This window comes from Triturus cristatus, chromosome 10 (assembly GCF_964204655.1).
Source record: "Triturus cristatus chromosome 10, aTriCri1.1, whole genome shotgun sequence".
NCBI classification, from domain to species: domain Eukaryota; kingdom Metazoa; phylum Chordata; class Amphibia; order Caudata; family Salamandridae; genus Triturus; species Triturus cristatus.
In genome coordinates, this window is record NC_140593.1 from 212,100,820 (window position 1) to 212,125,039 (window position 24,220).

The following is a 24,220-nucleotide window of genomic DNA, read 5'->3' on the forward strand; positions in this document are numbered from 1 at the left end:
CCAGGTCAAATCCAAAGGTTTATGCCAACCACAATGGAGCGTGGGTCAGCTACAGGGGCAAGATTTGGCCTGCTGAACAAAAGTACCTTGGTTTGCGAGGAGAGTGGAGGCGAGGTGATGTGTTTATTCCACTCCTACAGCGAGAAAGATGTGTCAGTTCCAATCCACGCTATGGTGATGATGAAATGTGCATTCACGTAGAGGGAATGTGCTGGTTCTGAGGCGTCCATCGACACCAATGAGTTGGTTCTTTTGAAGCAGCACTACCAGTACCACTTCCAAGGGTCCAGGACTGAGTTGCACCACTTGGCATGTCAGACTCACAGATGGCAGAGTTCAGGTACTGCAGCAGGATGGTTAGAAGTCTTTTATGTCCCTAAGACTTCAATAAGGAATCATGCCAGCATGTCTTTGGGGTCACTCTAGGGTGAAGCGGTGTCGGTTCAGGCTTTTTCAGTCAGGCCAGCAGGGTAGTAGGCAGCAGAAATGCAGTTCTTCTAGAGCAGTAGTCAAGCAGAGTGGCAGTCCTTCAGCAGCACAGCAGTCTTTCTTCCTGGCTGAGTCTCCACAAATCCAGGAGTGTACTAAAGTGGTAGGGTCTGAAGTCCAGTTCTTATACCCAGTCTTTGAAGTGGGGGAAAGGAAGCGCAGAGAGGTCCTCCCTTCCTACCCTGGCTCCAGACTCTTTACAGGGGGGGTATCCAGCCTTTTGTGTGGGGACAGGACACAGCCTATTTACAAGTATGTATCAGGCTGTTCCCAGCTCCTCCTTCTCATCCCCCCAGGATGGTCCATCAGGTCACACCTAAGCTCCCATTGTGTGTGGCTGTCTGCAGGGAATGCACAAAGCCCAAGTCCCAGAATCCCCCTTGAAGACAGGCTGCAGGTACATGGGGCTAAAAGCAGATAAATATGATCTTTATAAAAGTGGCGATTAAAAAATTGTAATGATAAATTTGACATCGCCATTAATGAGGATTTATAATTACAGTTCCATAGACAGTAACCATGACAGATCTACCTCCATCCAATTGGGAATTACAGCTCATTTAATGTAACAAGGCATTCTTAATGTTAACCTATGTGAGGGGTAGGACTCACCATAGTGAAAAATAAATTTGGGAGTTTTTCACTACCATGACATGTAAAACTGAAAAGTACATACCCTACCTTTTAATTACACAGCCCCCTGCCCTTTGGGCAAACTAGGGCCTATCGTAGGGGGGACTGATATGAAATAATAATGGGAATCTGAGGCTAGGCAAGGCACTTTGAATGCCAAGTCGACATGACAGGGTAGACTGCACACAGAGGCTCTGCAGTGCACGCCTGGAACATGTTTAAAGGGCTACTTACGTGGGTGGCACAACAAGTGCTGCAGGCCCACAAGTAACATTTAACTTCCTAGTCCTTAGGACATATGGTGCAGTTTGATAGGGACATATAGGTAAATTCAGTATGCCAAGTGTGGATAATCCAGTCAATCCATGTTTAGGGGAGTGACATGTATAATGCAGTCAATCCATGTTTACGGGAGTGAATACAAGCATTTTAGCACAGGTTAGAAGTGGTAAAGTGCACAGAGTCCTAAGGCCAACAAAAATGATTACAGCAAAATTGGAGGCAAGCAGGCAAAAGGTTTGGCGGAAGACCATCGTAGACTAGCAGGTCTAACAACATGAAACAGCAATTTTTGTGCTTAGTCAACTCAAACATAAAGGTCCCTATTACAGGGTCTCAGGGTTGTTAATCCTGAATCCTGGAGTTAACTCCAGGATTCAGATGCCATCGACTCCAGTTCATCAGTCAACGACAGTGCTTAAGCAACAACCATGACGCGGCTTGCACCATGACCTGTCAGCACCTCTACGAGCACTGCATCACGCCACCTTGCTGCACTTTGCACTGCAGCAACCGATGCCTGCTGACACTCCAAACTTCAACCCAGAGGAGTTCGATCTGCAAGGCCTAGAACTCCAAGGGCCTGACAACTCCTACACCCAATCAATGCCTGCTGACGCCAGCTCATCGGAGCTCAACAAGAGGTCGCTGACTCCATGCATTTCTAAAGGTACTGTTTTGCAGGTCTTCCCAACACCGTAGCTGTCCAGCGATCAGCCATAACTGTTTGGATTTCTTCTAAACAGAGTATTGTTCCCGAGCAAGAAATGAATTAAACATTCCAAGTTAGATCATATCAAACTATCAGTCCAATAAAGTTTCGGGATTCAAAGTATTCTCAAAAAGTTATCTTCTTTCTTTTCTTGTTATTGCTTTTGTAGATATATAACACATAACTTCTTGATGATGAATTGGAATAGATGACATCACCAAATGTAGCCAATGGCCGACACCTGTTTCGTCTCAGGGCAAATCACCTGACGACTTCCTCAGGGCAAGCACAAGTATCAGTAGACAGATTCACCACATTCCAGGTAAAACCTGTGTGTGGTCCCAACTAACATGGGTCTAAAATAGTATATTTCATATACGATATATATCCTTCAGCGTTCTGACATATTGCGTGAATAAAATCTCAATCGGACAAACAATCTGGTCTGGGTAAGTGTAGATAGAATAAGTTCATGAGAAGGAGAGTACTCCCACCGTCATCCTTATGTATCATGGGTGAAGTGCTACCCATTTCAAATAATAGGCTTCTGTTCACACTGAGCACTCATATGACCAGCTCACTCTTAATACCTAGCTCTCTGGGAACAGTTTTTGGCAACTGTCCTGGAACTTTACAGCCCTTTTTTCATTCTTGCACAGACATAGAAATCTTTATTTTGGGAGATTATTCGGTGAAGCTAGCCCCCAGCATCTGAAATTGGTTTTTTTTTGGTGTGTTCAAAAGTCTCATTGTTCTTTGGTTTAGCTGTATTATAGAAATCTTTCCTTAAACTGGCATGTGCAGGTCCAAGATCGAGCAGGGTTTCATACATTAGGGTATTGGATATTTCAGGAGAAACTTTCCCTCAAAAAATCACATGATCTATTTCCCTACATTTCAGCAGAGACCTTTAGATGTTTCCAGGAATATTAAACAATGTCTGCTGTACTTTTTTGTTATATTCCAGATACATAGAAAATGTATTTTTGTGAAACCATAAAAAATGGTGTCTTTAGAAACAATTTATCAATAGGTGTGACAAGGATGTTCAAATTACGCCCTCTCCACATATGAGCCATATTTAGCTTTATAAGATATTGCATTTTCTGTAATGATTTTGTAAAGTTTCTAATCATTAACACCTGATCCTAATTTTCAGATGTATCAGTAATGTGAGATATTGTAAAAAAAATTCAACATAATCCTAAAGAGAAAAAATCATATATCTTCAAATTTATTTTCAGGTAATTGACAGATGGATTTAAGACACATCATTTGTAAAATATTTTAGTTCAACAACATGGAGAAGAGGCATCAGATCATGAGAGTTCCCTCCAATTGTTTGTATCAGAGTTTCATTTGGTGAAAGTTAGTTCAATTTCAGTTTGAGAACATCAAACAAAAAATAGTAAATATGGGGTTTTTTATGTTATTATTACATAGAATTGCTGCTGAAGGTTTGGTTTTAAATGGATGAGTATAACCGGGAGACCGATCAAAGTCTCCAGAATGCTGGGAAAGTGCACAAGGCACAAAGAATTCTCTCTTCTGTAGAAGACCCCTCACTCACCAACCTGGTTGGTGACATGCTTCATCATCGGGGTCCCACCCGGATAGCCGAGTGCCATCCGGGTGTGCTTCGACACCTGAATTACAGTGGAGCGGGTGGTTTTTTGTGTGCAAGTGAGTGAACAGTGAGTCAAAAATGGGCCAGATAAACTCACTAGGAAGTTTTATTCTGGAGCAACTGGCCGATCTTAAAAATGTTGGTAGGATACCTTACTGGGTTAAATTGACCAATGGTATCTGAGAGTGAGGTATAGTGCTGATAAGTGCAGTAAAAAGGTCTACATGTTTCAACCTATGTGATAGTATTATTAGGTTTTCGTCAGGACCAAATGACGTGACCCGGGCGGTGTACACACGCTAAGGTGTACCCTACCCTTGATCACTAAGACCTAACCGTCTACTCACAGTCAGGTGTCCTGTCATCCCAATTGAAGACAGGTGAAATTGAACGGCGCGTAATCGCGTGCCTCATGGGAGTCAAGGTTGTGGTGCTGGCTCAGAAACACGAAATAGTGGAGCCAGTCACTGGCTAGTACGCCTACCCTAAGCGACCCGTGTCTACTCCCTGAGGGCTGCTCAAGCTTAGACCTTTTTACTGCACTTATCAGCACTATACCTCACACCATCACCTTTACCACAAACCACTTAAATCCTTGGTATTTGGTTCTTTCATATAAAAGAGAGAAAATAGAATCTTGAGTGTGCAAAATGAAACAAATCATAAAAGCCTAAACCATTAAATAGTGGCTGTTGTGTCAAGGGGTTTCTCATCTACATATGGTACAGGTGCATCTATCCTAAACCAAGAAAATGTCCAATATGGCGAATCTATTTACAGGTGCTCAAAACAGTGTAGTGTGGCACACCCTACCTTCATTCAGGTGTAAATACAATTGGACCCTTTGTTGCCTGTAGATCATTTCTTTCAAAGAGTCTATATGTTTGTAGTTTTCTTCTTTTTATTTTTGTAACTTTAACTGTTGTTTATACTTTTGAAAAGTATTTTTCAATGGGATATCTTCCAACATTAATAACTAATGCCAAACTGGATTCTGATACAGTGCAATTTTTATGCTTTATTTTGGACAGGATGATATTTTGTCAGTTGTCACGCTGTTTTGCACATCTTTTCCGTTCTTTCTTTTTGGTTCCACACTTTATTAATGTTTTGATACCTGGACGTCATCTTTGGTGTTATGTCGGTCTTTATCACTTGCCTTTCCTGTCTTGACATTCCAAAATGGCAGAACTTACTCTTTTTTTGTACTCTTACAGACTGTGCAATATATGCATTTTTATAGATATCAGGTCTGACAATTTCTGTCGGTTACGCCCTTCATTCCCATGTTTAGCTTTTTATTTTTTGTCTGGCTACTATTCATATGGACAACTATTTTCTTCAATTTTTCCCTTTTTTGGGCCTGACTTGCAGTTTATATTCATCTACTGGTTTGTGTTTTTGCCATTTCAAAATGGTGGCACACACAGAAAGCCTAGGAGGAGTGTACCTGGTGTTGTTATTCTTTCATGTTTCAGGATCATTGCCTCTCTAGCATCTTCACAGACAGTATTGCTCGATACTGAGGACTTTGTCAGTTGTAGTCTATGCTCAGGTCGGTTGGCATTTATTTCTTCTTCTCTTCTCTAATTGATACTTGTGGATTAAAGCATGTAATATTTATCTTAGTGCATTTTTAGATATTAGCCCTTTATTTTCTATTCTTTAGCTTATGATGGCAACACACGTATGGCTTGTCTAATTGGGGACTTTCTTGATATATTTTCTGTACCTTGATTGACCATATTTGATTTTTCTACATTCAGCACGCGTTCTAATAAACAGGCTTACGTAAGGAAGAGTTTTGTTATTGTTTGTTACAAGCTTTCCCTACATTTGATGAATGAATAGTTATTTATTTCACATGGTTTTGTTTTGGTTCTTGTTGTTTAGTACACAAGAGACAAGGAAGCATTTCTGTTGCAGGACTCTTTTTCTTTTGTGATTTGACTACAAAATCTTTGTAATTTTTATAAGGTATATTGATTTTGGCAAATCTAGTTCATTTTAATATCTTAATGAGGAACATATCTTTACTTGTCTCTTCAACTTCCTGGTGATTTGGTATCTTTTGATGCTATTTGCTTGGTCTAATTGTAATGCACACAAATGGTGAAGGGACACAGGCATGAGCATGTAGGTTAGGCACTTTTTTTTCTTTTGCATCACCGGTGTCTCATGTGGTGCTTCATGGTTTTCTTATGTGTATTTTCTACTAATATGTATACTCTTGGATCAGAGAGTTATCTATTTTGGGTTTCTGTGGCAGTATAAGTATTTTATATGCTATCTTGGTTTTAATGTATCATACATTTTTGGTACAATGTTTTTATGTATTTATGTTGATTTTATGTCTTTGCAGCCTAGAAAATGCCTTGATACATGAAACACTTGTCAGCTGCCTGATGTGTTTTTAAACGTTTCGACAAAAAAAATAAAAGGTCTAAAACTAAAAAAATAGGGACTCTTTGAAAGTAATTGTCTACAGGCAACAAAGGGTTTGAGTGCTACAGTGTTATATATATAAGTAGTTTAGGACAAGTTTTTTTGTTTTTTTAAAAGGAATAGTAGAAACATACAAACAGATATTAAACTTTTATATAATTACCCAAGAAGTGCAATAAATAAACATGTTGTCATAACTATATTATTTTTTCTAAGCTCTAGAAAAACAGAACAGAAGACAACAAATGACCACATTTAATGTTTGTGTTCTTTCAACAGCTGCTTTCATTATGCTTGTGACCTGTCCTGCCTTACTATTGATTGATGGCAGCAGGCAGTGTGATGTCATAACTCAACTGTAATAAGTTATTCCAATTAAGTTGTGACATCATTTATAGTCAGCAACTAGGTGTGTCACAAGTTGCAAATTAGAAAGAAATTAGAGCCATGGTTTTCAACAGGGATTGCAGAATCCCATGTGTAATAGAGAATTACATAAAAACAAAATTCCTGCGTGAAACAGTTTAGTTTATACTCAGTTTGTTCAAAGCTCTTTAAGCAAGTTTATTTTCAGTCTGCATCCGTTCCCAAAACATTCATTGTTAGAGCAATTTCAAATTCATGTGAAATAATATGAATATTCATATTAAAGTAGGAACTAGGCAAAAGCAGACCTCTTGAAACTAAGTGGCTTGATATTGTCAGGCTATTTTAAACTGAGGGCTGGTATTGCTCTTCACCTTTGTAAATAATTACATTTTATTTCTTGAGAACACGTTTTTATATCCCAGCTGACAAAGCTAACAATTATGTCTTCACTCATACTGGTTCGGTGGCTCTAGTGTCATAAATATTATAGCACAATCCTGACCTGTTTTGTTAACTCTAAAAAGCACAACAATTCTATTCCATTTATCAGCCTCAAAGTCTTTGTGTTAAGATTTAAGATGTCTGTTCGCCAAATGCTTTTTTCTATAAACTCCCATCGGCTGTAAATGAATACAGCACGAGGAAATACCCAGGGACAGATTTCACTGCTCTGGCTTGGACGACGGATATTTCTCACATAGCACTCGGCACAATACAAGTTTTCTGCAGTGTACACCCGTTAATTTAGGGTAAAATAGCAAACTCGTCCTTTGACTTTCCATGGGGCTGAACAATACCTACACAATACTTTCTGCTTCTACGTCCTGATGGCAATGCACAATAATGCAACATTTAAAAAACCTGCCATGCTTGAGTGTGATGTACACTCTAAGAATACATTTCATGCTTTTAAAGTAAGCTAGGCTAAACCCCAGACACTGTTCATATTTCACAAAACAAATCAAAGTGTGTATTGAAACATTAGGAAATAGAGGGGCTGGCATAGAGGTTTAATGTCCATCAGGGCGACAGGGAACTTGTTAATTTGTTTTGTTCCTCACTGCCAGCTTCTACCTGGTGGTGACAGACAGTCCACCCTAAATTGGGCGGAAGGTCAGATGGCTTATTTTTGATGGCCCCGCTGTCGATGACTGGGGTCGTAAGGTATGCATTCAATAATTAACATTCATGAATGTTAACAAAGTAGCCTTTTCTGCATAAAATGTGATAAAACCCATGCCAAGTCAATGTAATCTTCTCTGACATAAAGGATGCACCAGTCCCATTCTGGAAACCGGTCCTGAGTCTGACTCTTAAAAATTGGTCTCCTAATCTGCATTTGGTTGTTTTTTGGAGGTGTTAGACAACTCAGCATAGCCTGGTGTGTGCCAATGGGTTTTTCGTCATAAGTGTGAAGGATCCTCTTGTTCCACTTTGGAATAACCTCCCTCCTCAGCCTCTTTGAAACTTTGGCTCAGTAACACTGGTTTATCCATCTACCGTCAATCACATGTGCACCATGTGTGGGGCTAGCTGATTACCTCCACAAGACACAAACATTACAAACTGGTTTGGATGACTGTGTCAAGCAAGCTCTCTAAAGCTTCTCTGAAATGACGACCTGTGATACAGACATACTATGAGCACGAACAGTATTAATAGATTGCCAAGTTAACTTGCCAACTTGCCCAGGTTCTGTGGGAGGTCACACTTTGCACTGTGCAATCTTTCTGCTAAGTTGCTGTTGATATATTTATACCTTTAGTGAAATTGTGACAATTATGAAAAATACTTTTTACCTGTATCCCAATTAATATTTCTCCACAATGACATACCTTGCACAAAAGGCATATGGAAGGAGGCTGGTTTGATGAGAAAATGTCTTGTCCAACAAAATGTATCTTGGTAAGACATTTTTCACTTGAACCAGTCTCCTGTGAGCAGAAAATAAGCACATTTTCACCCTGTTTGAAACAGTGAACATTTTAGACATTTTGCATAGCACTAAATAAAGGAATTAGGAAAGATCGAGCAGTGACTATGCTACAATAAATATAATCTATACATAAAAGTAAAATCATAATTGATGATCAGATTAAGAAATATCAAAAAAAGAGATGCACTCAAAAAATACATGTTAAGTCAAAAGGCAATGAAGGGCTTTGCCACGAATCACCCACATTGCACCTAACAATTTTTTGATAGAAATGTCCATTATAGGGCAAGGGTCTGATCTAAGGATGTGCAAGGCTTCCTGATAAATCAGTGCACCTATTAACCTACAGATGGATGCAAACCAAGTATACCGAGGAGAAAGATAAACTGGACATGCAAACAGAACATGGGAGAGACTTTCGCTGGGTGATCGCAAATCGGGCAAGAGGTACCTTCTTTCCCAGCCCAGCCTGCTGTAAACACTCTAAGCGGTAGGATGACGATATGAAACTGAAAGTGAAGCTTTCTATGCAGTGGTATAGACACCATGTTCCAAAATAACGCCAAACTGGGGATGGGCTTAAAGTCCATAAAATTGCTAGTTAGCTTGGTGGTGGCAGCCTCCCGTGAATCCTCAGCCATCACAAATGACCAATATAACTCTTTCTTTGCAGCCTTTGAAGGAAAAACAGATGTGTCCAGGTGTTCCCACAAGTCGTGGAGCCCTAATGAGTATAAAATTATCTTCATATTTTTGTTAAAATGGTCAACCTTCATAACATTCAGCATGGAGTCAGCGTAGTGGGCAAGTTTGAGGGTAGTCCACTCACATCTCCAAAACAGTACAGGCCACAAACGTATTTAATCAGAAATCTAGGTCACTAAACAGAGCATATAATGGGGTTCTGGCTGGGAGAGATACAAGAGTCCTAAGGAATTTGATCTTGGTTTTTGTGATATCGTCATATTCTGAAAACCCCCATAGTTCAGCCCCATACAGGGCTGACCCCAAACCCTTAGCCTCACATATATTTAGTGCAGGAGAAATGGGTTTAGTATGGGATGTTGAGAGCTCCTTAAGTAATACTACTGAGATCTGCTTAAACTTCATGGTTACCTTATTAGTAAGAAGATGCCAAGACATGCCCTCTGCAAATGTGACCCCAAGTATACAAAAAAATCTACCTTCTTTAAAGAAACACCTTCTAAGGTCAATTTGCCCTTAAAAGATCTATGCTTAATGAAATACATCACCTTGGTTTTGGAGGTGTTGAATTCCAAGTCCCAACCTTCACATAACTCCTTAAAGTGGAGCAGAGGTTTCTGGAGGCCTGAGGGAGTCTTAGAAATCAACAAGGTGTCGTCAGCACCCAAAAGGATTGGTGTCTTAAGGCAAGAAAAAGATGGAGCATCTGCTTCTACTTGTGACAAAAAGGATACAATGTTGGTAATATATAATGAAAACAAGGTGGGGGGCAAAACACAGCCTTGGCGAACACCTTTAGAGACTGATACCCTTTGTGTCAGCTGAACCTGTTGCTCCCCCTATTGTATGCGTGCATAATTATCTTTATGCAGGCGGATTATAAGATATCAGGAGGCATGCATAGGGCAGCTGAGACACCCCAGAGTTTGGATCTTGGGATCAGGTCGAAAGCCGATTTTAAATCGACAAAGGCAACATCAAGGCTGCCCCTGCCAATCAAAATGGTTCTCTAGTATATCATAATACAATGGAAAAACTGTTCAATAGTTGAAACCCTTGATTGAAAGCCTGCTTGACATGGACTTAGAATGTTGCTCTTGTCCGATTTATTTTCGTGTGCAATAAATAACACTTACTAGCCTATAATAAGAAGGTAAAGAATGGTCACCGTTTTATGTATAGGTTCAACTACGGCACTCTTCCATGAGTCAGCCATAGAAGACCCGCTGCAATTGTATTGGCCAGGGCTAGAATATAAGAGACCAGGGTTCAATGTTAGCTATAAAAATATCTGCTGGAATGCCGTCAGGGCTGGCCACATGCCCACGCGAAAGAAACCGCATTCAAGGCCTGTAAAATAACTGTAAGATCAAACAAGGGCGTGGAGCTATCAGCAGTCTGGAGAGCTGGAAAATCTACTGGAACTCTGATGTCATCAGGATTACCAGAATATAAATTTCCAAAATAATTCACCTAATCAGAAGTGGCAACATTTAGGACCAAATTCTGTGCAACACTGGAGCGATCCCATGCAATCAGTGCCCAAAACCTGGATGATTCACCATTGGAGCACGTATCCAAAAGGGCCCTCCACCTTTTTTCATCCCAGTGTTTTTTGTCATACATAATGACCTTTTTATGTGCCTTTCTTAGAACTGGTACACTGGCCATATCTTTGTTTTTTATGGCCTCGGCTAATGAACGATTTGTTGCTCGACATTCTTTATTATACCTCTTTCTTAGTTTTGGCATATCGGGGTGTTGCATTCGAAATTGTTAAAAGGGACAATACATTTTCAAAAAATGCCTCATGAATTGAGGTCAGTTGATCGGTTACACTAGCGTGTGCCCCCTCCACCTGCATGAGTACTGAATTAAGATCTACCTGAATTGCTGTCAATATTACTGGGCGTGCAGCAATTTGAGGCCATTTTAAATGTCATTTGTCTGCTGTCAAAACCGCCCTCTCTGGTGAGTGACGGTTAATGAGTGTCTGCGTGACTAAACTCACAAAAGGGCTTAGAATGATGCAGATAAGCGATTGTGGTCATAGTTGATTGTAATCACCTCAAAGAATAAGAAAATATTGTTGGGAAGTGAATCAAGGACATGTTCCAGAACTTGCAAGGTGCTTGAAACTGAACCCTGTCTAGCCTCCCTTACATAGATGTTAAGAATAATTATTGAAGTACGATTTCTGCCGTACAGTTGAATGCCCTATATATCTGGGGAGTCTGTTTTAAGTTGGTGAGCAGTACAGTTTAAGGGATTTTTTACCCAAATTACCAAGCCCCCTGCAGCCCTTCCCCTTGGGCTAGGAATAGCAGGAAGAAAAAAATGAAGATATCTTGGCCTATGGACAGAATCCACAGACCAGATTTCTTGCAAGAGACAGATATCATAATTGTTTATCAAACCACGCCAATCTGGAAGGGAAGTTTTCGACTTAAGTCCCTCCATGTTCCATGAAATAATTTGTAATTTGGTAAAATCGGTGTAATATTTAGCCTGACTAGAGATTATGGGTTCACACAATGAAGATATGAAACTTCCAGATAAGCCAATAGACGTAATTTAATTTCAACTAGAGCTAGACTCATTTGTTAGCTGAAAACCAGGGGCAAAAGTACACGGAGCTTGATTAGGGAAATAGGGTGTAACAGTGCTCATATTCTTACGCTGACCCACAGGAGACCTAATTTGAATGAGATGACTGGACGTGCCGCTTTCATCCACGGGACATATTATATTAAGGGATTAAGGGTCGTTGTTAGCAAGCAAGAAGAGGAGAAGGGAGGGACATACTCCATTTTAAGTCAGTCAATGTCACTAAGCCTTTGACTGAAGGGAGCTGTCATCCTAAAATTCATTGAACATGGATATTTAAATTGAATATTTGAAGAGCCAGTGTGGATAGGTCTAACGTTCAAGGCCACCAAGTTGTCTACCAGAGCCTTCCAAGTGAGAATTAGTTCCAATGTATGAAATTTAGAGATGGAAGAAGTGAGTCTATTTACTTTAATAATGTCATCACGAATAAAAGAACAACGACCCCTGTCATGACGTATACACTGAGTCACTTTGTTCTTCAATGAGTCTTCCTCCTCATGCCACTCTGGTCTATTTAACTTGGGAGCATTGGTCATCAAAATGCAACTACCCCTGTGAGGCCCACTTAACTGCTTAAAATGTTCAATGATTTTAGGCGTACGAGTATGCTCCTTATCAGAGGTAAGATGGCTATGATTAAAATGTGGATTGCATGGAGCTTTGTCCTGTGTGTCCTGTGACTGGCCACCCTGAGAACAAGGGTTTGCTAACACTGTTGAGTTTAGAGGAATGCAATTCGCTGTTGTTGGTTACAGTTACATGCCCACCCAATGGTTGGAAAACACCTGGCATTGGAGGGCCTTGGGCTCACGTACCCAAACCAGCCTGTGATAAGACAAGTTGTTTGTCTTATCCCAGGCAACGACGGATAGAGCGGGGCCTCCTTAACCTGAGCCAGGTTCCAGGGTAGGTGAGGTGAAATCCCTGATCACGCTGGGTGATGCTCGCACCCTGTGATATAGAGGATTAGGACTACTTGAGGTCGTATTTATTACTACTTCTCTGGTTTTGTTTAGTTTCACATTTTCTTATAAGTGGGGGCACACTGCACCATTTGGAAATGTATCAATTGAATGCAGTAGCATAGTTTTGAAGCACAAAGGTCCTGAAGAAAGCCGCGGGCCACAATCCCTTGAAGGCTGAAACATGTCGACCCTCATCTAGCACCGACTAGTCAGCACTGCTGGTAACTTTGTCACACCTTTTTAATTAAGGTGTGTGGAGTGAATTGAATTATATCGCACTCTCCACACAACCCTTTTTTAGAATCCACAGTCTCCTTTTTTTGCACTGCACTTCTACTCTGTTTGGTGGTCACAGTTTTTCACGTGTCCTCTTGACGCTTTTCCATCAACCCAAGGGAGCAATAGAGCCTTTAACTAGTGAGGCAGTCTCTACGATCGAGAGACACACCTCTGTTCTAGTTGGATACCATATGATATAAACGATCATGAGAGGTGTCTTTGCTCTCACTATTTGTCTCATTGGATGAGTAAGGTTGATGGTAATCCATGCTCTGCTCTGATTACGCATGGGCTTGATTGATTCTACACACCCTACTCCTTTCTTATTCTTTGTACTGTCTGCCATTAGACCCCCTATTCTCTTATGTGGTATAGTCTAGTTATGGGGATTAGAATCTGGGCAGGTCTTTAAAAATGTTTCCCTTAGACCCTTCTCTTAGGTGGTAGTGTTGATGAGAGTAAGATCATCTTCTCTCCTACTCTGGTAGAAAGTCTGGTGTTAAATAAATGCAGTCAACCAATCAGTCGGACTTTTAAAGCATAGCTAATCACCTGTTAGGGTATCCAGGTGCTGGCATCCTGTTGATGTCAGTCATAGAGCCATGTCTTGAGTGCCTTTCTGAATTCCATGAGCGATGGTGCTGTTCGGAGGTGAAGGTCATTCCAGGACTTGGCGGCGAGGTAGGAGAAGGTGCAGCCTCTGCTGCAACTTTGACGATTTGGGCGTGGGTGTGCGAAGACAAGAGTGAGAGGGTTGGTGGTACTTCAGTGGGTGGTTGATGTATGCTAGTCCTTGTTCATGAATGGTTTCTAGGTGTGTGTCAGCATCTTGAATGTGCATCTTTTCTGCAGGGGGAGTCAGTGAAGATTCCGGAGGTGGGGGGTGATATGGGTCCTTTTGCGGGATCAAGGATGAGTCTTGCCTCAGAGTTCTGGATGGTCTGGAGTCTCTTCAGGAGTTGGGTGGGGATGCCAGCATAGAGTGCATTGACGTAGTTGAGTCAGCTGGTGATTAGGACCTGGTGACTGTTTTCCGTGTGTCAACAGTGAGCCATCAAAAGATCTTTCGGAGCATGCAGAGGATGTGAAAGCATGCAGCGGCAACTAAGTTGATCTGGCATTTCATGGTGAGTTTGCTGTCTAGGATTATGGTGAAGTTGCTGTTGTGATCTGTATGTGAGAAAGTGGGTCCGAGTTCATAGTAATGCAACAAAGCAATGAATGCCAGCTTTTTTTGGCTGACATGGTTAGAAGTATCAGTAATTTTCGATTGCATACAAAATCATTACCCTTTTAACTGTCACTGAGTTGGTTTAAATATGGTGTTGATGGAGCATGATTATTTAAGAATGATTTTGCTTGGTCAAATCATGCTAATCGTGTGAAATTACTGAACATACTTAATAGAAAAACATGACTAACATTGTGTCTTGTTGAACACTGAGAGTTCTAAAACTGCATCGTAAAAGCATGCAGAAGGGTCACAAACTGGTGAAGCTGAGTGATTTAGGAGAGAGAGGGAGAAGAAATCTACTAATATGTTATGATAATATTTAGAAAAATTATAATGCCATGGCAAATTTCTAGCAAGATATGATTTGAAAGTGTTCTCTATAAAAGTGAATTTTACTATGATTTCCTAAACATAAATCACAAACTTTATTAATAAAATATGATTAGACTATGCTTATGAAAATAGTGAATTGTTAGATATATTAGTATTTTATATGTTTATATTTCTTTGAATATTTTGAAGCTAGCATGCTTTTTGGTTTTCCATGTAGGCCTCAAACATGTATTATGCCTTTCCATTGCAGGCCTTAGAGAAATGTATTTTGTCCTTCATTAGTTCCTTCAAAATAGAGCAAAATGTTGACTTAGTTTCCTTTAGTTACAAGTACAATCACTGAAGTTCCTTCTTACAGTCTGAATATTCTCTCACTGTAAATAATTGTGTCAGAAGCGAGAGTGTAGACATGTTGAGTTGCACATGTATTTCCTACTGAGGTGAAATGAGATATTGTACATTCTTAGAAAACTGAATAATAGAAAACAAAGGTATTACATGTAGGTTTCAGATGATTTGGACTGAAGAATGATCATTCCATGATCACACCATGGATCTCAACCAATAGAATTATGAAAACTGTGCAATAAGCTACATTTGTGAGTTGGAGTTGTGAACATTTCAAGGTATAAAAACTTCAAGAGAAAAGTACATAAGCGGCAATTTCCTTGCAAATCTTGAGCATGACATGTTGTCGGTCCAAACTTTGGCTAGCCTGAACTGAACTCTCCTGATTTCCCCTGCACTTCCTTGGTTGGTGAAGTTGAGCAGGTTAAAACCTTTCGGCTGAAGGGTTAATTATTCCAGACTATTGCACGCTGAGCATTAGTCCATCTTAGATCTCAGTCCTGATATTCTACATCAGAACATTGGTTCGTATTATTCCTGAAATTGCATACTGAATTACAATGCAGGTTTATTTCTCTTTTTCTCTCCTTATGCCAGTTATTTGATATATAATGTATTTGCTTTAAAACTGTGATTATATTATGTTTTTACCTGAATTTAAATGAAACTCATTGAATAAAAGTTCTAATGTATTATTGTATCTTGACCATTCATATTTTGAAGATTAGATAAAAGTGTCTTGATAAATATACTGAGTTTGTTTGCTTATTGATGAATATATTTTACAACTATCAGTTATTGATTTATTGTTGTTAGATAGGCATTTCTTCATTAAACGTCCTCAAGAAGGAATGGCTTCTGTCTCTAATTATCTGAGCCCCTATTAACTATTACAAAGATCTGCCGGAGGACCTCATAATTTGTAAGTGGTTGTGGAGTTTCTATGGGCCTAAACTCTGTGTTGTTGTGAATTATATTACTGAGATTAACGTTCATGGTGTGGTGGGTAATTTGTGTCTGTGCCCACAAAAATGTACAATGCTTCCGCTGGATCAGAGTCATACAAAGTATCTATTGTTTTAATCAAGAGCAGGTAGGCTTTGGTTATTTGGACACCCTGAACTTCTGACTGTCAATGTGAATATCAATGTATTCTAGTAGATGTGGAATGCAGCTTGACAAACTCTATTCTCATGGCTACATATCCCGACCACAGTTTACAACTATTTCACAACTCAAAATGAGGGCTTTGCCCAGTTAAAGTGTGCCTCTTTCGGTTTTAACAATGGAATGTAATAATCTTTGAATGTATTATTTTCCATGTATGCTACCACCGAGCTATAATCCATTTAAATTGCAAACTGGCTTAATTCTTTTAAAGGATGTACAGCCGCGGCTGCCCAAAAACTGAAAGATATGTTTCTCTCCGAGTATTTCTCACCATGTACTCACTGTTACCCACTGATGCGCGTGCATGCCCAGGAAGACATTTTTACATGATTCTGGTAGAAATATACAAAGCTGGCCACCAGTACCTATGGATGACTTTGTTTTATTATACTCTATTAAAAAAAAAACCACTCCACAAGAGGGCCTTCAGTGCATCTGCATACTTGTGCATGCGGGGGTGGTCATTCTTGTTTTTTTGTTATACTTTCACAATAAATATTGAAAGGTTACAACGCTTGGTATGAGCAATAGCTGGGCAGCAAGTACAGAACAATTGGCTTTGGCAAAGCTTGTCTCACTACCTTTCCCATAAACATTACAAGATCATGTAATTTGCATTGTACCGAAGAGGATGAACTGTGAAGAATGAGTGGCAGGACCCAAATGGGAAACAAAAGCAACACTGCCAAAAATGTTCAAAGCACCCTAAGAGTACATGCTTATGTCTCTCTGTGTATCAGTCTTTCTTTCGTTTGGGCCTCTTTCTATCTACGCCCTCTCTATATCACCCACTGTGCCTGCTGCAATACATCTGGAGGAGTCTTTAAAGGCCCAGTGGAATCTCTGGGCCCGTAAAAAGGCATCCCATGGCTCTAAACCAAGGGGTAAATGTCATATGGATTAAATGACCCGCCCGACCCGAACGACGGGCGGATTTCGTGAGTCGTGGAGTTCCAACAATTAACATCAGATCTTAACGCTAGGGCTTAAATGTGTTAAAATGCCATCTTTTATGGTCATATCTGCCTGTGTAGCTCATATGTTTCTTGAAAAAACTTGATGTAGTTCTGTGGAAGAGAGAGTTGTATCTGAGCTGTAATAAAGAGAGCTTTCCACTCAGGTGCGCAATGGTGAATACATTTCATCTTTTTTCACTCACCTCATTGTAAATGTGTCAATGTTACTATACATAAAAGATGGCACCTGAATGTTACTAGCATAAAAGATGCCACTTGTATATTCATTACAGATTCATGCAATTCAATGCATAAAACACGTTTTGCTCAAATGGCAACCATGATTGGATAGAAGATGAAACTGTAGGCACATAAACATCTGAGAGGAAAGAAGATGTTAGGTCATGCGCGAGCTTCAAAATACCAACGATTGCAAAACAAATCTACCTTTGGAGTTTATTGCACCAGCTGCAGTTGAATCCGATTTGGGCACTGACACAAGGACCACAGCTGTTAAACTGGACGCAGGCTGTGAAATGCAAAAACAATCAAATGAATCTTGGAACCCGTTAATTGGCAAAAAAGGAGGGCCTGTTTAGCATTTCAGGAAGACATGAGACACAGGTAAAAGAACGATTCGCTCAACTTAAATCACATTAAATTTGTCTAGCATACATACACAGTTTTAGAGAAATGACATTACAAAACTGATACTTTGTACTATTTCAAAACACATATCATGCAGCATTATATTCCGCTAACAAAGACTATACCAGCTGTTAAAGACCCCAAATCCATGTAGAAGGTGAAGACCTATTTAGAGAGAGAGGGCGCTTAAAGTTAACAACCGATATAGTCTGTGGCAGAAGAGCTACAATGCTATGAGACTATTACTGAAGATAACCGATTGCTCCAGAGCGCGCCTGGCACAAAACTCCATTATATATGTTTCCTTGTGCAATTTCTGATCCAGCCATAAAAACTAAAAGAACCCCTTAAATTTCAAAATAAGGTATGGCGGCTGAGATGTATTTTAGAAATTGCATGAGCTACTTCCCATCTCCAAAATATGTTTTAGTTTTCTGGAATCAATTAGACCTTAAAGAGGGTACCATACACTTTGATATTGGGCTCAAGTTCAGGGATCTACCCACCCTTCTACTGCTTGCCCTGTAGTACATCTGAGTCTGTTAAAGTGGTTGATTATATTACTGAACCTTTCTATGTTTTTAATATCCTGTTTTCTTTATTTTGTTTGTAGAGTTTTTTAATAGTTTTACAGCAATCAAATGATGGACGGAATGCTGACAATGCAAACATTCTCCCCCAGTCAAAAGGTCTGGGTTAAATCCATCGTTCGTTTGTCCACGGCGCCACCCCAGTTTGGACCCAGCCATATGCAAATCAGTCTTGACCCTGTGCCTCATGGGAACAGTCCAGACCGAACTGCCAGGCCAGGTCCTCCCTGGACTGGAAACAAGCATCCCGAAACCGGTCCTAGGATGCTTGTTTCCAGTCCAGGGAGGACCTGGCTTGGCAGTTCGGGCTGGACTGTTCCCATGAGGCACAGGGTCAAGACTGATTTGCATATGGCTGGGTTCAAACTGGAATGGCATGGTGAGCAAAAAAACGATGGATTTAGGCCCAGATCTCTGTACTGGGGTGAATGTATGACATTGTTCTATTCATCAACTGTTGTTTTTGCATTTGTCATCCTGAGTTTTTTAATATACACGCTTTGTTTAACATGAAGCCAGTGCAGGAATCGCCAGGCAGATGTGATTCGTATGGCAAAGCCTACATACTAAACTGACCTATAGATTTAGCAATATAGAAAGGAGTACCAGCATTCCTCCATTCTTTTTTCTGTCAGGGAGATGGTCATCTCCATAAGTAAGGAATGGGGCGAGGAAAATGGGACCAGGAGTAATGAAGATTACTGGTAAGTAATAGGGCATTATCAATGATTGCTCAAATCTCCAACTAAAGGCTTAAAGATCAGATTTATTAACATTTAAAGGCAGCGCTGGTGCAAGACAGAGCAACGAAAAGTGACTGTAGTGATGCACCGCTTTGCATCAAAGGGTAGTTACTGGGTGCGGATCAGCACACACAACCACACGTTTTGGCACAAAGCCTTATTCACTCACAGGGCACCCGTAAACAGGACTAGAACATAGTCATCAAAGGGATCCTCTTCATTTAGGTTCCACAGCGGGCCACATTTATCTGGTCTTGAGAGAGAATCAGGGAACTGGCCGTGGAGCTAGAGTCAACAAACGTCCAGGACGGGATTGCTCCACACTCATGAAGGGGTTGATCAGCCATGATGATCTATCCTCCTCCCTTGCTCATCTTCTTCTCTACTGCTCTTCCCCGTGCAGGGGGGATTCAAATTGGAAGTGTAGAGTTTCAGTACATGAGAGTTGTATACCCTATTCATATTCAATTTTATATTCAAATTTCAGAGGTTAATAACAATAAGCTTCCAGTAAACCTTTGCATTCACTATTTACTTACTTGGGAGAGGCATCATTTCCACCGCAGACATGCTGGTTATCTTAGACATCTGCAGCTCAACCCTGTGATACTCGTATATTGTTCTTCTTCTAACATCTGCATGAAGAGTGAAACGGGAAATGACTTACATATGACTCCACATATGGGTAACTTGAACTGTGATTCGCAATGAATAGTTTGCTTAAACTCCGAGTTACTGAGTATAGTCCTAGAGGGGCAGATAGGAGACGCAATTTTGCAAGTTATAACTCGTTATCCAGTAAGTGGTGTTGCAAGGGTGCAATTGACCATAATGCAAGCAGGGAAAATGTCCCCTTCCCATGGGTTTGTTGTCACGAAATAACAGTAGGTGGGGGTGCTATGGACCCTCGGTTCACTGGTCTCCAGTGCCACTGCACCTGCTGCACTATCAATAGGTTCGGCTTTGTATCTTAGACCACTTAAATTATAATACCATGCAAACATTTTGAGAGTTTAGTGTGGATAAACTCGGCTTCCTGTAGTTACCATATAGTGTGACTATGAATTATGAAGCTAATACTAACATCCACAAAGTCAGCTTTATTATAAATGTTGATTATTTTGGCTTCACATCGTTTTCGAATATCAGAAACACAATACAAACAACCTAGAGCCCTCAATAAACGTGATTTAAAGGTCGTCATCGGAAACAGAACACTTTCTCTCAGCAAAGAACTTCTCTGCCATATTTCAAAAGCAAACACAATTGATTAATTGATAAATAATTGTCCAATTAATCTTTTCTCATTGAAGGAGAATTACACTTCATAGCACATAGTCATTTTATTTTATAAATGGTTTTCAAATACATCTGGAGTGCTTAACTTTAAAATGGGCTAATTATGTAATCGAAAGTTTAGAAACCGCCGTCTTTAATAATGTATACGATTCATCTCTAGTTTATACAAACAACATTGTTTAATGAATGCGCCAAGACTTCACTTTCTTTTAAACCATGAATGTTCCTGCAGCGCTGTCTCGTTATTCTTTCCGGGTAGATCGTTTCACTAAAGAGTCTGCTAATCCAATTGACTAACAACAATAGTCTAAATTCACCATTTCTTCCAAAACAGTCATACATTTTCTAGTCACATAGTTGGTGCTGGTTTCAAAAAGATTTTGCAAATTTTTAACCGACTTTTTGCGATCAGATTAACCGACCTTTGACTATATGTCAGTTTGCAGAAACAAGGAAGAGATCAGGGCTGCATAATGACCTATTAAATTAATATTCACAGGTAGGTTTCACATTTGTGACATAAAAAAATTATAATACAATATACAAATTAGACAAAAAAAATCAGTTTCACAACCAAACAATGGTCCAGTATACGACCATAAAAAATGCAAAAAAATATATTTATATGTACTGTGAGTTGGCCACCTTTCTGTGTATTAGGCGGATAGATAAGCCCTACAGCCTAACCCCTGTGTACGCCCAGAGGCTGTGCACAGAGGTGAGTGGACAAGTCTCTTGGTTTGGGCACAGTGCCTGGCAAGAGGCTAGGCCTTTCACCCAACCCTCGCTGTGCACAAGCGAAGACCATGCGCAGCAGACTTGACCAACCATGGCGAGCTGGGTGCACAGCATGGTCGGATGCCAGGCCGTGTGGCCAATCTCCACAGTACACGGCTAAGGGCTGTGTGCAACAGCTGATGGAGATCGGCGGCCAACACCCACTGCACATCTCAGAAGGGGCTGCATATTAAGTGTATCATACAAAATAAAATTCGGTGAAAAAGCTCAGTTAGATAATGAGGTATGGTTTTGCCTCAAACTGAACAAACCACTGAAATTCGCCTGCTATGATTTTCAGCGCAAACCATAACTCATGCCACCCCCTTAGACTGCTTGTGGCATCACAGATATTACCGATGACACCCCAAGTGAGATCATTGATGACATCACTTATGACATCACCACTGAAATCTTTGATGACATCAGAGTTTTTGTGTTTAGACTTTGAGTTATTAATTTTGATTGTTTACATGAAGTCTTGGTTTATGGTTTATGTTTTTTCTTTTATCCCCTTTTATACATTTGTGTTTTGCTAATGTCTTTGTCTCTCCATTCTGCCATGTGTTTTTTGTTTGTATTGGCAGTGAAGAGGCAATATATGATTTGCAACGCAAATGTTAACTGCCAGATTGAGCTATGGTTGACAATAAAAAAAAAACACCGAAAATCATCAATTATATTGTGCTCCACAATCCATTGCTCAGAAAATAGACATGCAAATCATAACTGTTCAAGACCTCATATTTGACATAAATTTAAATGGGCTCTCAGGTCAAAATTCTAATATCATTGTCTTTGGAAAGAATGCGGATATAGTACTAGATATTAGTTTGAGCATTCAGTCTTACTTCAGTGTGAGCGTGTGTTCTAGTTTAAGAACATTTCAGTTTGTTTCTACAAATTGGTATAATTATGGTGAGCCCATACATTTTGCATTTTGTGTGTGACATTTGGTGTTAATGGCTGTTTGTGAGTTATGAATTGCTGAGTTAATCATAACTATTGCATTGCAGTAGTTTTCCTTTTGTAAATCATAATCTTAGTTATACTTTACCTGTATTTTAACTGATATATCACATCCAACTTCTTAGTTTTTATCCCTGGCCCTGCAGCGAAAGACGTTTGGCCCTGCTCAGTGGGGACTGGCAGTAGGGCCTGACTTTTGGCCAGGCAATGCTGATCTCCCACCACTAAGTTCCAACTGCACTGCACACAGCCTTCAGCAATGCGCAGTTGGCGGTTTGTCACAGGGTTGTGTGATCTTCTGCACATGGCCAGTCCCCTCTGAACAAGGCTTTCAGCCACAAGTACTACATTTGGTGTAGGAGTAATGGTTAGAACTGAAGGTGTGCAAGCCAATGTTTGCCAACCTAGTCATAACTGGGCATTTTAGGGCATTTTCAGTTTCATTTTAGAACAGTGGAGCATTAGCCATTGTATCCTTGCTAAATGCAAACAATAGTAAAGTATTTAAAACATTAATTTATATAAGCTGAGTGCTAATGCTTTGCTGTGCCCCTATAGTATGGTGCTAGTTTTTTGTATAAAGGTGATTCTGCCAAGAAACACCAGCATGCAACCTGATACAAAGCATAAGTCCAGAAAACACCTTTGGAGGCAAGGTCGGCACTGCTTTTGTTCATGTCAGGTCCAGATGTGCTTGAACTACCTACTTTTCATATTCTTTCGAAGCTCCATGACCTTGAAGATTTAATTTAAATGCATTTAATTCTATTTTTATTGCATTCATATAGTGCTTTCTAACACTAATGATGCACCACATTTTATTTTTATTTAGACAGTATGCTACTCTTGGGGAGCAGTAGTTGAAGTATGTGTGTCTATCGTGACAAATGTGGGTAGTGTATGAGAATCAGAGTTGTGTTCTTATCAAATGGTTTTTCTGTGTCTCTGTGGGAATTTGAAAGCAATAAGGGATTAAGGGCCTCATGTAGGTAGCCAAATACCGGTCGGTAACGGCCGATTTTCGGTAAATATGCCGTTACCGACCGGTATTCAGACAAGTGAGATGTAGGAGTCCAAAAACCACTTTTCGGTAAATATGAGGCGGTAAATACCGATTCATAGTTACCGAATTCTAAAATACCGATTCATATTTACCGAATACATTATTAACGAATCGGTAAATATGAAGTGGTAAATATGAAGTGGTAAAACTTTAAAATGACATGTAGGAGCAGTCGGTAATTAAGAAATCCAGGAAAATCGGTAAATAAGAGTCGGTAATTAACACGGATGGAAAGCAGGTGGTAACCATCAACAATGCACATAAGCAATCCCAAAATGCAACAGCGTGGACAACATGGCAGCCATGTACGTCATTGCAAGGCGCCTACGTCTACAGGCAGCAGGACTGAGGGTGTGGCGACGGGAGGAACAAATCTACAGACAGCGCATCACACTATTACAGCTGACTGATGCAGAGATACATGAGAGGTACAGGCTACACCCCGAAACCATCATGGACTTAATCAGGGACCTTCACCCACTCCTGGACCAGCCAATAAGAAGGGCGCACGCCATACCCCCACATGTGCAGGTGCTCTGCAGCCTACATCTGTTGGCATCCGGCAGTTATCAGGTGGTGATAGCTGCGGTGGGTGGGGTATCCCAGAGTTGCCTGTCACGTTTCTTCAGGAAGTTCCTGGATGCCATGATGCAGAGAATGCATCACTACATAAGCTTCCCAAACACACAGGCTGCACTGCAGAAAACAAAAACAGACTTTTATCACATGGCACAGTTCCCCCATGTCATCGGCTGTATTGATGGTACACACATCCCAATCTGTCCACCAGCTGAGACAGAGCACATCTACAGGAACAGGAAGTCCACCCACTCCATCAATGTGCAGGTGATCTGTGATGCAGGGAACATCATCACAGATATTGTTGCAAAGTTTCCTGGGAGCACCCACGACTCTTACATCTTCCAGAATAGTGGGATCTACACACGACTGAGAGCCGGAGAATTCGGAGAGGGATACCTGCTGGGTAAGTAACAGTGACGCCCCTTGAAACCTGCAAATCAGAGTGTATAGAGGCATGTA

The 24,220-nt window shown here is 40.4% G+C and overlaps 1 protein-coding gene across 1 annotated transcript in view; it reads right to left on the reverse strand.

Annotated features, from left to right (window-relative positions):
* Nucleotides 1–24,220, reverse strand: part of PLXDC2 (plexin domain containing 2) — a 1,457,706-nt gene that overhangs the window by 167,095 nt on the left and 1,266,391 nt on the right. The window contains exons 8-9 of the mRNA XM_085630822.1: nucleotides 19,611–19,706; nucleotides 17,538–17,619 (exon numbers count right to left, since the gene is read on the reverse strand). Coding sequence (XP_085486948.1) covers nucleotides 17,538–17,619; nucleotides 19,611–19,706 — 178 coding nt within the window. The remainder of the gene's footprint in view (nucleotides 1–17,537; nucleotides 17,620–19,610; nucleotides 19,707–24,220) is intronic.